Source organism: Poecilia formosa, unplaced genomic scaffold, assembly GCF_000485575.1.
Source record: "Poecilia formosa unplaced genomic scaffold, Poecilia_formosa-5.1.2 Scaffold828, whole genome shotgun sequence".
Taxonomy (NCBI): domain Eukaryota; kingdom Metazoa; phylum Chordata; class Actinopteri; order Cyprinodontiformes; family Poeciliidae; genus Poecilia; species Poecilia formosa.
Window position 1 is genome coordinate 44030 of NW_006800767.1, and position 13518 is coordinate 57547.

At 36.4% G+C, this 13518-nt stretch overlaps 2 protein-coding genes across 3 annotated transcripts; one reads left to right on the forward strand and one right to left on the reverse strand.

Moving 5' to 3' along the window:
• Positions 1-643: 643 nt before the first annotated feature.
• On the forward strand, positions 644-2880 carry LOC103131746 (heat shock 70 kDa protein 12A-like). Its single transcript, XM_016666871.1, has 4 exons — positions 644-922; positions 1005-1229; positions 1302-1473; positions 1795-2880. Exons 1-4 carry the CDS (start codon positions 644-646, stop codon positions 2820-2822), a joined length of 1704 nt encoding a protein of 567 aa, XP_016522357.1. The 3' UTR covers positions 2823-2880.
• Positions 2881-10782: 7902 nt separating this feature from the next.
• On the reverse strand, positions 10783-13238 carry LOC103131747 (GTPase IMAP family member 7-like). 2 transcript variants are annotated; one of them, XM_007543462.2, is made up of 4 exons: positions 12961-13238; positions 12355-12790; positions 12172-12200; positions 10783-11585 (listed from the first exon to the last, which is right to left on the reverse strand). In XM_007543462.2, the coding sequence occupies exons 1-4, from the start codon at positions 12968-12970 to the stop codon at positions 10996-10998; spliced, it is 1065 nt and encodes a 354-aa protein (XP_007543524.1). In that variant the 5' UTR covers positions 12971-13238; the 3' UTR covers positions 10783-10995. The 2 variants fall into 2 exon arrangements, with proteins under 2 accessions (XP_007543524.1, XP_007543522.1); XM_007543460.2 differs by having other exon boundaries at positions 12355-13238.
• Between the last annotated feature and the right edge of the window lie 280 nt (positions 13239-13518).

The window sequence follows — 13518 nt, forward strand, 5'->3', positions numbered from 1 at the left end:
TGTATGAATTCAGATATTAGTGTAAGTTTAAAACAAGTTGCAACAAGACTAAACTCTGCTTGCAATAAATAAATGTTTGGAAAATTCTTGTGTTACTGTCTCTTACAGGTTGGTTGTGTTTTGTCAGACGATAGCTTTTATCCAAAACTGGACAAACAGGCTTGGGTAGGTTTTTCTTAGCCTCACCACCTTTAGATAAAGTAGCTGTAAGCTTTACAGTTCAGTTTTGTGTCTTTCTTTAATATTATCAGAGTGGGTAATCTAATATAGCTATAGACTAACAGTTGATATGACTTCAGTTTGACATTTACAACAGGTGGAAATGAGGTAAAGATGAAACAGTGGAATGACAAGGTTTGGTAAGATACTGGTGAATGTTTACTTAAAAACCTACTTAGTTATTACACATAATTCACTTTTTCCTCCTCAGTCTGTTTCCAACCCACAGCCTGCTGGAGATGTTCCAAAGAGAAGGAAATTCATCATAGCTATGCAATTGGATTCTGCTGATTCTGCTAGATATGCAATTAATATAACACCCAGAGCAACAATAGAGCTTATTATCAAAGAGTAAATATGTGAAGCCTTCATATTAACTATTCTTTTTTTATCTTCATCTTGTCTTGAAGGATCTGTTTCCACAATGGCTGACTGCTTTATTATAGCCATAAAGATTGGCTCAACACACACTGGATATGCCTTCAGTTTAACTAGCAGTGAAATGGAAATTGACCCATGTTTAAGGTCTTGGGGTCAAGAAGTTGGACTGGGAACTCCAACAACTCCTACCTGCATCCTGTTTGATGAACATGAACAATTTATCAGCTTTGGTTATAAAGCTAAACAAAGTTATTTGTCAATAAGGGATCAACAAAAAAGAGACATGTTCTTTTTTGACTGCTTCAAGTTCCTCTACAGGAAAGTGAGTATGATTTTTTTTAATTACAGAAGAAAATCTTTACTATGAAACTGATAATTACTTTACTTTTTCAATGTACTTACAGAATTTAACCAAGAATCTGGATATTAAATCAGTCAATGGAAAGGAAATGAAGGCTCTGAAGGTTTTTACAGAAGCTTTAAGATTCCTGAAAGATGACGCTCTGAAAACCATAAATGGAAACTATGGAGGAAAGACGTTCACAGCCTCTGACTTCACCTGGGCTCTGACTGTTCCTGAATCCTGTGATCCTTCAGCTAAACCCTTTATGAGAGAAGCTGCAACTCAGGTAACATAATGTTAACAAGCTGAAGTGAAAATAAATATTGTTACTTTTAGAGACATTTTTTTTCTCTCTCAGGCAGGTATTGTAACAGAGGGAACGGAAGATAACCTGGTCATCACTCTGGAATCAGAAGCAGCTTTATCCTGGTGTATGAAGCTCCCAGCTGATGATTTCATCACAGAAACCAGAATAGATCTGCATGATCTTCAATCTCCAGGAAAACAACACATTGTTATTGTTGCTGAAGGTAGTTTGTTTTCTGACCTCATTTTAAACTTTTCCTTATTTTTACACAAGAAAGATTTTGATTCGATTCAAATGAATTGGTTTGTTAAAACAAAAACCCTCCAGAGATGGAGGCTAAACTTAATTCAGCCCTTATTACTGACTATAGTTAAATATCTGCCTATAGTTGATCCAAAATATGGATACTCTGATGAACAGATCAGTTACTATCTCTTCACATCAACTGCAGATCATTGAATTTCTCTTGTTCCTAGAATGATGTTTTGTTTTTCTGTCTTAACTGAGTGTTGGTCTTGTGTTGATCACTTTCTGTTTGTTACAGATGAAAACATTAACATTGTTGTTCATAAATTCCTGGAAGGAAGAGAACTGGTGGAGCTGCATAGATCCTCTCTGAATGATCTTGGAGGACAAAGTGTGGACAGAAAATATAAAGAATTCCTCAGGGAAATTTTCACACACAAAGTCTGGGATGAATTTGAAAAAAAGTATCCCAGTGACGTTCAGAAGATGATGTGGGAGTTTTCCCATTTAAAACATGTTGATGAAGATATTGATGTCATCTGTCCATTTAATCTGGCAAAGGTGGCTCAGAAACACCAAGATATAGAAAAGTTCTTTGAAGGAGTACAAGGAGCATCCTATGATGAAGGATTAATCAGAATATCTAAACATAAATTCTGGTCTTTTTTTGCTCAAAGCCTGCATGGAATCACTCATAATGTCAGAGGAATATTCAACAAAGGTTTCAACATTGGCTGCATTTTGTTAGTGGGGGAATTTGCTGTGTGTGAAGTTTTAAGGAGACACATTACTGATGAGTTTATAGATTATTGTAAAGTTCTGTGTCCATTTAGGCCCAGAGAGTCAATCCTGAAGGGAGCTGTAGTGCTAGGAAAACACCAGACAAGGATACAGTTTCGGAAAAGTGCCTTCACTTATGGAATCGGTGTCTCTGACAGGTTTGATGAATTAAAGCACATCGAAGAAAGGAAATTCACCAACAAAGATGGTGAATGGTGTGGAGGCCTTTTCATAAAACTAGTTGGAGTTGGTGAACATGTTGGTCTGGATAAAACCATGGAGTTCACCTTTTATCCAATACAAGCAGATCAGACAATGATGAACTTCTATTTTTATCGCACACTAAAGAAAATCCCAAAGTATGTGACTGAGGAGGGAGTAGAACAAATAGGTTATTTATTTCTAAATTCACCAAACACTGAATGTGGACGCAGTCGGGAGGTTAAGCTAACGATCACATTTGACCGCATGGACATGAAAATAAAAGCTAAAGACTTAACTTCAGAATCTGAGTCAGCCACCAAGTTTGGCTTCATGTGGAAATGAAATGTTTTAAAACACAAACCTGAATTCAGCAAAACATCTGGAGAAATTTATAAACTGTAGCCTTGAGACTTCCTGTTCTTTTTTATAACTAATGTACGAGTTGAAAAGAAAAATATAAGGTTAGCTGTATCACATTTAACCTAATGTGTCTTTATGATTTGAACATATATATTTTACTGTATTTTGTTATTGAAATACTGAGCTAACAGATGCTGATGATTATCTTCTGGAGAAATTACAGTACTACTGGTGATATTTAAATGCAATTACCCCAAAAAGTGTTTTTTTATACGTTATATTGTAAACACTTTGCAACTCTTTATATCAAAGGGAATATTCACACATGTGATATTTGCATCCCAGATCAAACAATATGTACAAATTAAGTTAAAGTAACGCTTTTTGTTTCCTTGATAACTTTACCTTTAATAGCATGGACAAGGTTATTTATACCTCTTATACTGATTTACACATTGATTTAATTTTGTATTAATATTGTTCAGATGTACACCTAAAGAGTGGCTGAAAAATCACAGTTTACTAAGGTATTCTGTTGATTTTATATCTAAAGATTTTTAAAGATTAATAAAGTTTAAAAATGCAGCAGAGTTTGGTCTTGCTTGTTATAAATACATTCCTACTGAATTTCAGTTCAGTTGTGTAAAATAAAAATGGTTTTAATCAAAGGAAGATTCTTTGCTATAATCTGGGAATGTTCCTGTAAGAAACTGGAAACTGCAGAGAGGAAACTTCAGTTTTAGAGACTAAAGAGAAATATAGTGATCATTTTGAGCATTCATTACTAATTATTTCAGCCATTGTGTTGTGTAAATCAACAACCATTTTTTAAGCATCTTATTCATACATTTAGTGACCATAGAAATAATAGACTAGACATTGCATATTTCTGAAAGTTTTCTATATACATAGTGACATTTAAGGCGACAATACACACATTGTTTGAGTTACTCTTACAAACTTTTTTCCTACTGCATGTTTGAAGTAAAAGGCTGGGACAAACAGGGAATTGTCTTTTTTGAATGTGCAAAATCCGTTTAATTTTATGCAAATTTGTACTTTTTAAAATGCGTTGGCAGAATTCAAGATGTCTTGTAGCTTTGCATAACACTGGCTGGCTGAAGAAAGTGGCTCAGATCTCTACAGTGGAGCGATATAAATGTTACCGTAACCTGTTAACAGGAACTGGTTCATCAGGTTTCATTAACAGACAGCACATTGTACTTTTGTTAGTTTATAAATCACTAAACAGTCAATCTGGAAAGACTCAGACGGATAAAAAAACCCCAAACAATTAAAAGATTTAATGACAGGAATGAATAACAATTCTTTGGCGCTCGGGCCCCGGCAGCTGATTTGAGCTGAGATTTGCTGTGAACTCGGGTGAACATCCCGGAAGCTGATTAGGGCCCAACACTGGTGGTGGAGGTCGGGAAAGAGTGCCATCCTAGAGAGCCACAGGATGCGGAAAGCGCTTTCCAGCCGCTTTCCGCAGCTGGAAAGCGGCTGATGGTGTGGATGTGGATCCTTATATGCAGAGCTTGATTGATGATTGGACGCGCCAGGTGAGGACCGGCGCTGAGGTTGGAGACGAGCATGACGCAGCGATGAGTGAAACAGCGGAAGCAGAGTCTTCCACCTTGAACTTGTGCTTTTAGCACCACAACACATTGAAGATCTGGTTTTGTTGTATCAACCTTCCAGGCCTCTCAGGTCTTCTGGTTCTGGTCTGCTTTGCATCACCAGAACCAAACATTGCAGTTGCCTTTAATTAAGAATAACTTGAACATAGTGTAACACGGGGGGAAAGAACCCGGATCGTGACTGAGGACGTGGCCCTAAAGCCAACTGGTAGACTACTGAAATATCAAGTGGTCTAGAGTTTCCCAATGAATAAGACCCAGGTATGTCTGGCTGAAAATGATGAAATAGTATACAAAATATATTTTATTTATAGATTCTTTTACAGTATTAAAAATAGACATTATTCTAATTTAAAACTCAATAAGGCTCAAAAACCCAGGACAAGACTAGAAGCAATTGGAACCAAAACAAATGCAAACCAAATTAGTAGAAACACAAAATAATGTTAGACAAAAGAAAAACAAATCCCGCATTGCCCCAACCCAGTCCTAAGGCTGTGCCCAATACGCTAATAAAAATAAGGAGCTATGCACTGTTTGTGGGAGCATAATAGGCAACAGCAGCAATCTGCAATACCAAAAGAAAACAATGACGCATCTGTTGACAATAATATAGACAGGTAGAGTAGTGACATCAAAAATCCATTTATCCTACCAGTATTAAATGTCCACGATCCAAACACTTTAACAGCAACCCGATGAGCACGGCGCCAGCGCTCATCTGACCTGAGAGCCAACTCAAACCACGGACCCAACAAACACACTCAGATTGGCGTGCACACCCGGTGCCTATATACGCTAATGAGCCCGACAAGGCTGTGAACGGAAGTGAAGGTAGGGAACGGGGCCTAGGTGTGTTTAAGGGCCCAAACTGGGTGGGAATTTACAACCATTGGATGTAAACCAGGTTTTCCAGTAAAACCACCCGGTTACAATAGATTAATATATTTGATGTATATTTGATGATTATTCTTCATAATTCTTGAATTAAAATTTGACAAAATGTAATGATTAATTGTTTCATAATTGTGTTGGGTTTTTATCTGGTAAAGAACTTTAACTCCACATTGATGATTCTTACTGTCTTGAGTTTGAATGTGCAAGCATATTTTTATCCCAAACTGGATAAAAACATGCTTGCCCCAGCCTTTTACTTCAAAACAGGATCTTGCTGTATTTCTATCTCACCAATAAATGAGGTGTGATCATCTTTAACACTACTTTTTCTTCACCACAGAAAGTATTCCTGGATCAGTGTGTTCAGTGTGTGTGTGTGTGTGTGTGTGTGTGTGTGTGTGTGTGTGTGTGTGTGTGTGTGCTCTGTCTCAGGAAGTCACAGCAGATGGCTGCTCACTCTCAGCCAAGTCTTCTGGAAGTTTTTCTTATCCACTGTTGCAACATGTTCATTTCATAGGAGGGATTGATCATATTGATGGAATCAGTGAAGTTTACTTGCACAGGAAACAAAGTATAAATTGGCATAATCACCTAATTTTGACTAAATTGTTTTATAATTGGGATTTAATTTAAATTTATTTCATATACTTCGAATTTGTTTGTATTATTGAACTGTTCTATGTGGTTTTTTTATATAATCTGGATTTGTTTTTCTGTGAAATGGGACATTAGTTGTGATGAAGACTACAGTAAAATTTACTAAAACTTTTCTGATTTCATCTAGATTCGGTTTCAAACACAAAGATAAACCACTAAAATTCTTATGGAATGAAATACAAAATATATTTTCAGTCTAAATCAGAAGTGTTCATTTTATTTGACAGACGGTAAAGAGATATCACCATATTTTGGATAAGATGATTATGCAGCAAACTATAATATTGAGCCTTCAAGTGGCCTGAGGCTGCAGCCAACATTCAGCTACAAAATTGGAAAAGCAACAATAGCAGCAAATATACACTGCTCAAAAAAATAAAGGGAACACTCAAATAACACATCCTAGATCTGAATGAATGAAATATTCTCATTGAATACTTTGTTCTGTACAAAGTTGAATGTGCTGACAACAAAATCACACAAAAATCATCAATGGAAATCAAATTTATTAACCAATGGAGGCCTGGATTTGGAGCCACACAAAATTAAAGTAAAATGTTCCCTTTATTTTTGAGCAGTATATTATAAAAGTGGTATACAAAATGAAAACTTGGTAAAAGTTTTCATATTACAGCAGAAAATGAAAAGAAACATTACATAATTGCAATAATGGATGGTCTACTTAAAACCTTAAGTTTGAAAAGAATATGCCAAAGCTATTTTATACGTTAGTAAAACTTCAAATTTACCGAAGTGAAGCTGACAACTAATGTAGCATTTTACACAAACATAGGAATGTCAAAAATCTTGCACAATGTCAAGCAATTAATCTATACAACACCATTAATCACTATGAAAATTCATTGCTTTCATCATTGAGATGATTCAATCTTTTGTTGGTCCTTTTGACACTCGGTGATACTGTGAGGTAGAAGGTCCCATTCATCACATGTTTTGGTAGGACTGCGCCAATCAGGTTCAAGAGGAGGATTATTCAAAGCCATCAGGCGGTCCAACTAGGAACATTCACGTTTCAAATAATCCACCACATTATCAGGGGTTCAAATTGATGTAATGATGTGGGGTTCTATGGCGAAGGAATACAAATAATGAAAAACTGGAAGAACAGAAACAAATTTCAGTTTCTGTCACCTAGTCCGATTATTATAAGCGGCTTTGGGTTTGTTTTGTTTATAAAGTCATTTGCAAATTTAATTAATTGCGGGTTGCGCTTTTTGGGCTCGTTTTTGAACGTGAAGTTACTCATTTGGCTTAGAAATAAGCAGAGACTCATATTAAATCCCAAAATTTGTCATCCAGGTCGTTTACATCAGACTCTCTCTGTCCATCATTTCCCTGATGATCCGTCCCGCTGTCTTTGTTAATGTGACGTTCATATATTTGCTGTGAATGACGTCGAGCTTTGCGTTGTGGGGCCGCAGCAGGAGCTCTGGCCGCTGCGCTGTGACGACAAACGCAGGGCCGTAACGCACAACCTGGAGGCTGGGGCAGAGGGATGGGGGCTTTAAAATCCTTCTTAGAGTTTTCCAGACAATAGTGGACCACACGAATTACAAACTTTTTTTTGTACTGTTGTAACCATTAAGCAATCACCCCTTCAGTTCAACCTTATAAGTGGAAATACATTATTAATGTTATAAAATAACTTGCAATTAAGACTTGGCAAAGCTCAATGTAATTTTCACAGGTGGCAGAGTGTTGTTGTTAGCAGCTGGTGAAAGTAACTAAAAACGTTACTTTTAATGTAACTTAGTTACTTTCCAAATCAAGTAGTCAGTAATTTAACTAAGTTACTTTTTCAAGGAGTAATCAGTAATCTGATTAAAGTTAATTTTTCAAAGTAACTATGCCATCACTGTTTATAGCTAACTCCTTCTGTAGTTGAATGTCAGAATATTTCTTTCTGTGCTGTAATGTGCATGATTGTCCACCAGAGAGCAGAACAGTGCTGCAGCAGCAGTGAAACAAAGTAACTCATTCATTCTTCTGCAATCAATAAGGTGAAAAGTTAGAAAGAATAAAATATCTAACATTTTACGTTTCCCCACTCCAGTGCAGCTCTTTACAGTGGTTCTATATAATTTGCTTCTTAGCATTTCTTNTCTTGCCATGTCATTGTATTTAGTTTCTTAGGTAACACTTTATTTGAAGAGGGTTGAATAAGACTGTCATGACACTGTCATAAACATGACATAACACCTGTCATGAACATGAATAAGCCTTCATGAATATGTATGACTGTTGTCATAAAGCGTCATTCGGTAAATTACGAAACTTTTAATACAAAGTTGAAATTATTCAAAACGTCTTTGTTATGACAACTTGACATTAACCAATAAATCATTACTGATATAAATTTGTTATAAAAGTATTACTAATTGCACTTTAAAAATCAGGTAACTATGTTATTAAAGGTAAAGTTTAAACAGTAATGATTTTTTAGTTAATGTCAAGTTGTCATAACAAAGACATTTTGAATAATGTCAACTTTGTATTAAAAGTATCATAATTTACCGAATGACGCTTTATGACAACAGTCATAAATATTCATGAAGGCTTATTCATGTTCATGACAGGTGTTATGTTATGTTTATGAAAGTGTCATGACAGTCTTATTCACCCCCCTTCAAATAAAGTGTTACCGTTTCTTATTACATTCTTCCATTTTTTTTTCTTTGTGCAATAGAGTTTAGGTTCCTTATTGTTAGCTAGGGCCATAGTCATTTGGATACCCTAAAGCACAAGAAATTACATTTTACATGTTGCATTTGTTTGATGCAAACTCATAAAAATATTTAAAAGGTTTGATTTTACAGAAAAAATTGACTCACAGAATCATGATTTTTTTACTTTTATTTCTTTCAATTGAGAGACTAATTGCACCTTTTTTGAAAGGTTCTCATAAACAAGGACATGCCACTTCCAAAGAGGGAGAATCTGCATATTAAAGCAGTCAACGGAAAGAAAACGAGGCCCCTCAAGATACAAACTCCTCATCCAGTCTCATCTCGGTCTTGCATACTTTTTTGAGGCATTATTCCACTTGGTTTTTTTTACCAAAAGTTTTCCTCAGAGGGATAATAAAAGTAGAATACTGTTCTCAGCTGAAACGTGATGCTAGGGTTCTTGCGAAGTTGACTCCACTACCGGTACCATTTTCCTCCAAAACGTACGTCATAGGTCACTGTGCTCATTAGCAGAGCGCTGTAGCTTCACAGTATGCTAGTGAGGCAGTTTCACCATACTTAAAATGTACTTACAGAAATGTAAGTGTATTTGAAATATACTAAAGTGTACTTTTTTTCTCTAGGGCAGTGACGTTCAGTTCAGAGGAATGCAACCTGGCCATTAGGTTGCATTTGAATCAGATATGTATTGGATATGAGTTGCATTTGAAAAGAATCTGACCTGTTGCTGTTCATATTATCATGAAAAGATCGGATTCAGCCTGCGTTCACACTGCAGCCTGAAGTGACGCAATTCCGATTTTTTTGACGCAATAAGACCTGTATTTGATTTTTTTCATGACAGTCTGAACGACACAGCTTAGACGTTTTTCAAATGCAACCCAGGCCACTTGGGTATCTGATACATATCCAATTCAAATGTGACCAAATGTCCAGGTCGCATTCATTTGACCTGGATGTAACTGATACTTGACAAATGTCATTAAGCGTCCTTCTACCTGCAAGGAGGAAGAAAAACAACAACCATGACGGACTATAATGATGATTAAGTTGTTAATATGCTGCTCCGGTTGGACAACTTCAAATATGTAAGCTAAGCTCCACCGTTAGCCTCCATGTTTACTTCCGCAGACTGTGATGCAAGCTTTGATAAGGTAATCTTTACTAGATTGTATAAGTCTCAAGACTGGATTTGTTTAAATATATAAATTTGAGATAATTACTTCAGATTCTTTGAAAGATCTACTGCAATACATATTTTTGTGGATTAATCAGTACAATTTGTCTCTTCCGTAGTGACACCAGATGTGTTGTGTGACTTGATGAAGGTGCTTTGTCAAATTGAAGCTCCCCAGCCGCTTCCAGATCTGCAAGACTTTCACCAGAACTTGGTGATGGATCTGAGCTCCAGAAGTTCTGGCTGTGGAGGGTCACATGTCATCAACTTCTAAAATAAAATCACTTAATAATGCATTACTTCTGAAACTCATTGATGCTCAGGCATTACCTACATCTGCTGAGATTTCTTTTTTGTGGAGAATTACTTCCTGTTTTTAATATGAGTTTCTAGTTAAGTAGTTATGTAGCTTTTTTTAAATTAAATTCCTGATTTGCTACTGGGCTCCTCAACTCCAGACTTTAGGGTTCGGCAACTTGTAGATATATCCCTGGTCCAACACACGTGACTAAAAGCTGAATTACTTCTTCAGTGCAGTCGAGTTCTCCAGAGTTCTGCTAACATCGTCATTATTTGACTCAGGTGCACTGAAGCAGACACATCTAAAAGTTGCAGAAAACTGCCTCTCGTTCTATGCATTTGTGAGATTGTTTTAATAACCTCCTCACTTAGGCGGCTCTGCTGCTGTTGCTCCTCCTACAAGTTGGACTGAACCATTGTTCTAACAGTGGCCAGGGTGGACCTAAAAATTCATTCTTATTTTTTTCTTTGGTGTATTCTTCTATTTTGTGGTTTTGATTCTTTTTTGGAATGATTAGAGCATTAACTTATGATTGAAGACTTTTTGGTCACACTTTTGCAAAGAAAGAAAAAAAAATCAATTTGCTTTATTGATGTCATAACATAAGAAATCACAACAAAGTAAAGTTACTTTATTACACATGAAGAAGGAAAATAAAACAGATGAACTGCATTAACATTAGATGATCATTAACTGATAAATGTATAAAGCACTGAAAGATGTTCCTAATTAAAAGAAACTTTGCACAAAGAAATCAACTTGCAAGATTTTATCATTGTGAAAATTTCTTATTTTTTAGAACTAGATCGACCATGTTCATGAGCTTGTCGACCTGATCTGAGTCAGAATTGCTGTTCTCAAACAGAACACACCTGTTGTCACATTTTGCAACTATTTCCTTCAGTTTATCCTGACAGTCATGAAGAAAATCCTTGAAGCTCATGTCAGCCTGCCTCAGGTCATTTCCACGAGTGAACAGGAGCACAGTTTGCTTACTAACCTCTTCTCCAAACATTTTCTCTAACTTTTTCAGGACATCTCTCTCTCCATCTGTAAATCTGCTGACATGCATCACAAGTACAAACACACAAGGATCTGACTCACAGAGCTCCTTGCACTTTTTTACATGTTTTTCTTTAGCTACTTTTGCTATCTCATCGTCAAACAGGTCAGGGGTATCGATAACTCTTACATTGAGACCATTTATCTGAGCTTCTTCCTTCCAACACTCTTTGGTGATTGGATTGCAACTGACTTTGGATTCAAAGACTTTCTTTCCAATGATTGTGTTTCCACTTGCACTCTTCCCCGTTCCGGCCATTCCCAGCAGAACCAGGTTCACTTTAGTGTCGGGGTGTCTTCCTGCATAAATACATAAAAAGGGAGTAATCAAAAGTTTCTCACTGCTCTCGTGTTAAGTATAATCAAAGTACAGTCCAGTAAAGGGTTTTCCAGCATGAACAGCCTGTTTAAGGTCATATCACAGTGTTTGAATCAAACGTAAGTCCAGATTTTGACCAGGTCACAATTTAGTTTTTTAACCATTCAGAGAGTGGAGCTTGATCAGAGATTCCACAATTTTTTATTTCTTTCTTAACAAAGATAGTACTAGACTATAGAACGCACCTCATTATAAACCGCATCTCCGTTTGTTTCTCATTTCCTTAGATGACGGTATGATGTGTTACTTTTTGAGGTCTTTTAGCCTCCTGATTCTACAGCTCTAACAGGAATCAGGCCAGTGTTACTGGTAAAACTAAAATTTGCTTCCTAATCTTGTTAATAACATTCTCTGATTAAAGAAGGTAATGACCTGATCAAATTGGACCACAATGGTTTAGATTGCCTCTTCTTCCCTTAATAAATATAATTCTAATTTTTTTAAAAAAATTATCTTTATTTTGTATCTTTAGTAATGATTAAAGTGTTATGGTATGATGCAGCTTACCTTTGTTTCCTTCAACTGTTGGCTTAGAGCTACAGCATAAGAGAAGACCCATATTAGTTAATGCTACATGCAATTATTTTTTATAGAAATAATGTCAAATTAACGCTACAACCTCAGAATTAATTATACTATGTTTTATTTCTTATCAAACTGTAGAACAGTGTATCCATGTTTCACATTTACCTTGAAGCTGTTGGTTTCTTTCCAAGCTCTCTCAATTTTGACTCCAACTGGTCGAAGGTGTAGAACTTGAATGGGTAGTGATATTCAGGAAGCTGTTTATGCTGTCGTGGAAGTACTACAAACAAGTTTTCTGCTTCTACTCCAGTTGTCTTGTTCAGATCTACAATCAGATCCCAGGCACCTTGTGGTGAGAATCCTTTTTCTACCACCACCAAATGCATGTCATAAAATTGTTTTTTAGAAAATAGTGCCTTTATTTCTTCACGGGATGTTTTAACATCCGGCGTACATATGAACTCAAGTTCATTGGTTACATAAACTGTGGTAGATTTGATCTCTCTTTTAGTCAGTGAAGACAGATCTTTCTCTAGGAAGTTAGTTATCACAGCTTCCTTTAGAAACTTTCCGTTTCCCAAGATCACAACCGAACTCTTATCTGTGGAAACAATTAACATAAAAGTCTGTTCAGCAACAGCACATAAAATATAAAAGTCTACCAAATTAATTCACATTCTAAACTACTTTATTAAACCCAAAGGGAAATTAAATAAGTAAATAAATAAGTAATCAAATGTTACAAACAGCTCAGAGTCCTGAAGAACTTACTGTCAGGCATTGTTCTCTGGTGGAGTGCAGCAGCACGCGGCAGACGGTCCCTGTGGAAACAACAAAGTTGAACTGGGCTTTGCCTCTTATACAGCTCACACTGTTAGGGGTGGGTCACAGTTTAAGGTATAAATAAAACCGCTCTATGAATAAAATTTAAACATTTGTCTGTGGCTTAAATAAATAAAGAAAAAATGGCCGTCCCGTAAAATACGGAATCTTTCCCGTAATTGGCTGTTAAATGTTGCGTCCCGTAGCGGTTCGCTACGGGACGCGATTTGTTCCGTATTTCTATAAATGTCCGACAGACACGCCTATCACACACATATTAACACTAAATGCAACAATAATGACCAAAATTAAACACAGGAAATATTAAGGTCAGTTAAATTCTCATGGTGGGATGTAAATAAGACCCCCAAGAAAGCTACGGCCCGACACTGTTGTCACGGTTGCGTAGAAATGGACACTACGCAGCCGCAGAGAGCTGCTATCAACCCGCGTCTTTTTAAAACATCCTCGACGCGATTCTCCACCGTCCTTAGAAGCAAAACCTCT

Bases quoted from the DNA above. Each gene is read 5' to 3' on its own strand.
- LOC103131747 (XM_007543460.2), bottom strand. From the start codon at position 12,809: ATGTTAATTGTTTCCACAGATAAGAGTTCGGTTGTGATCTTGGGAAAC. The intron at 12,201-12,354 runs GTAAATGTGAAA...CTTATGCTGTAG, and splicing joins AAGAAACCAACAGCTTCAAG to CTCTAAGCCAACAGTTGAAG. The intron at 11,586-12,171 runs GTAAGCTGCATC...GTATTTATGCAG, and splicing joins AACAGTTGAAGGAAACAAAG to GAAGACACCCCGACACTAAA.
- LOC103131746 (XM_016666871.1), top strand. From the start codon at position 644: ATGGCTGACTGCTTTATTATAGCCATAAAGATTGGCTCAACACACACT. The intron at 923-1,004 runs GTGAGTATGATT...ATGTACTTACAG, and splicing joins TCAAGTTCCTCTACAGGAAA to AATTTAACCAAGAATCTGGA. The intron at 1,230-1,301 runs GTAACATAATGT...TTTCTCTCTCAG, and splicing joins TGAGAGAAGCTGCAACTCAG to GCAGGTATTGTAACAGAGGG.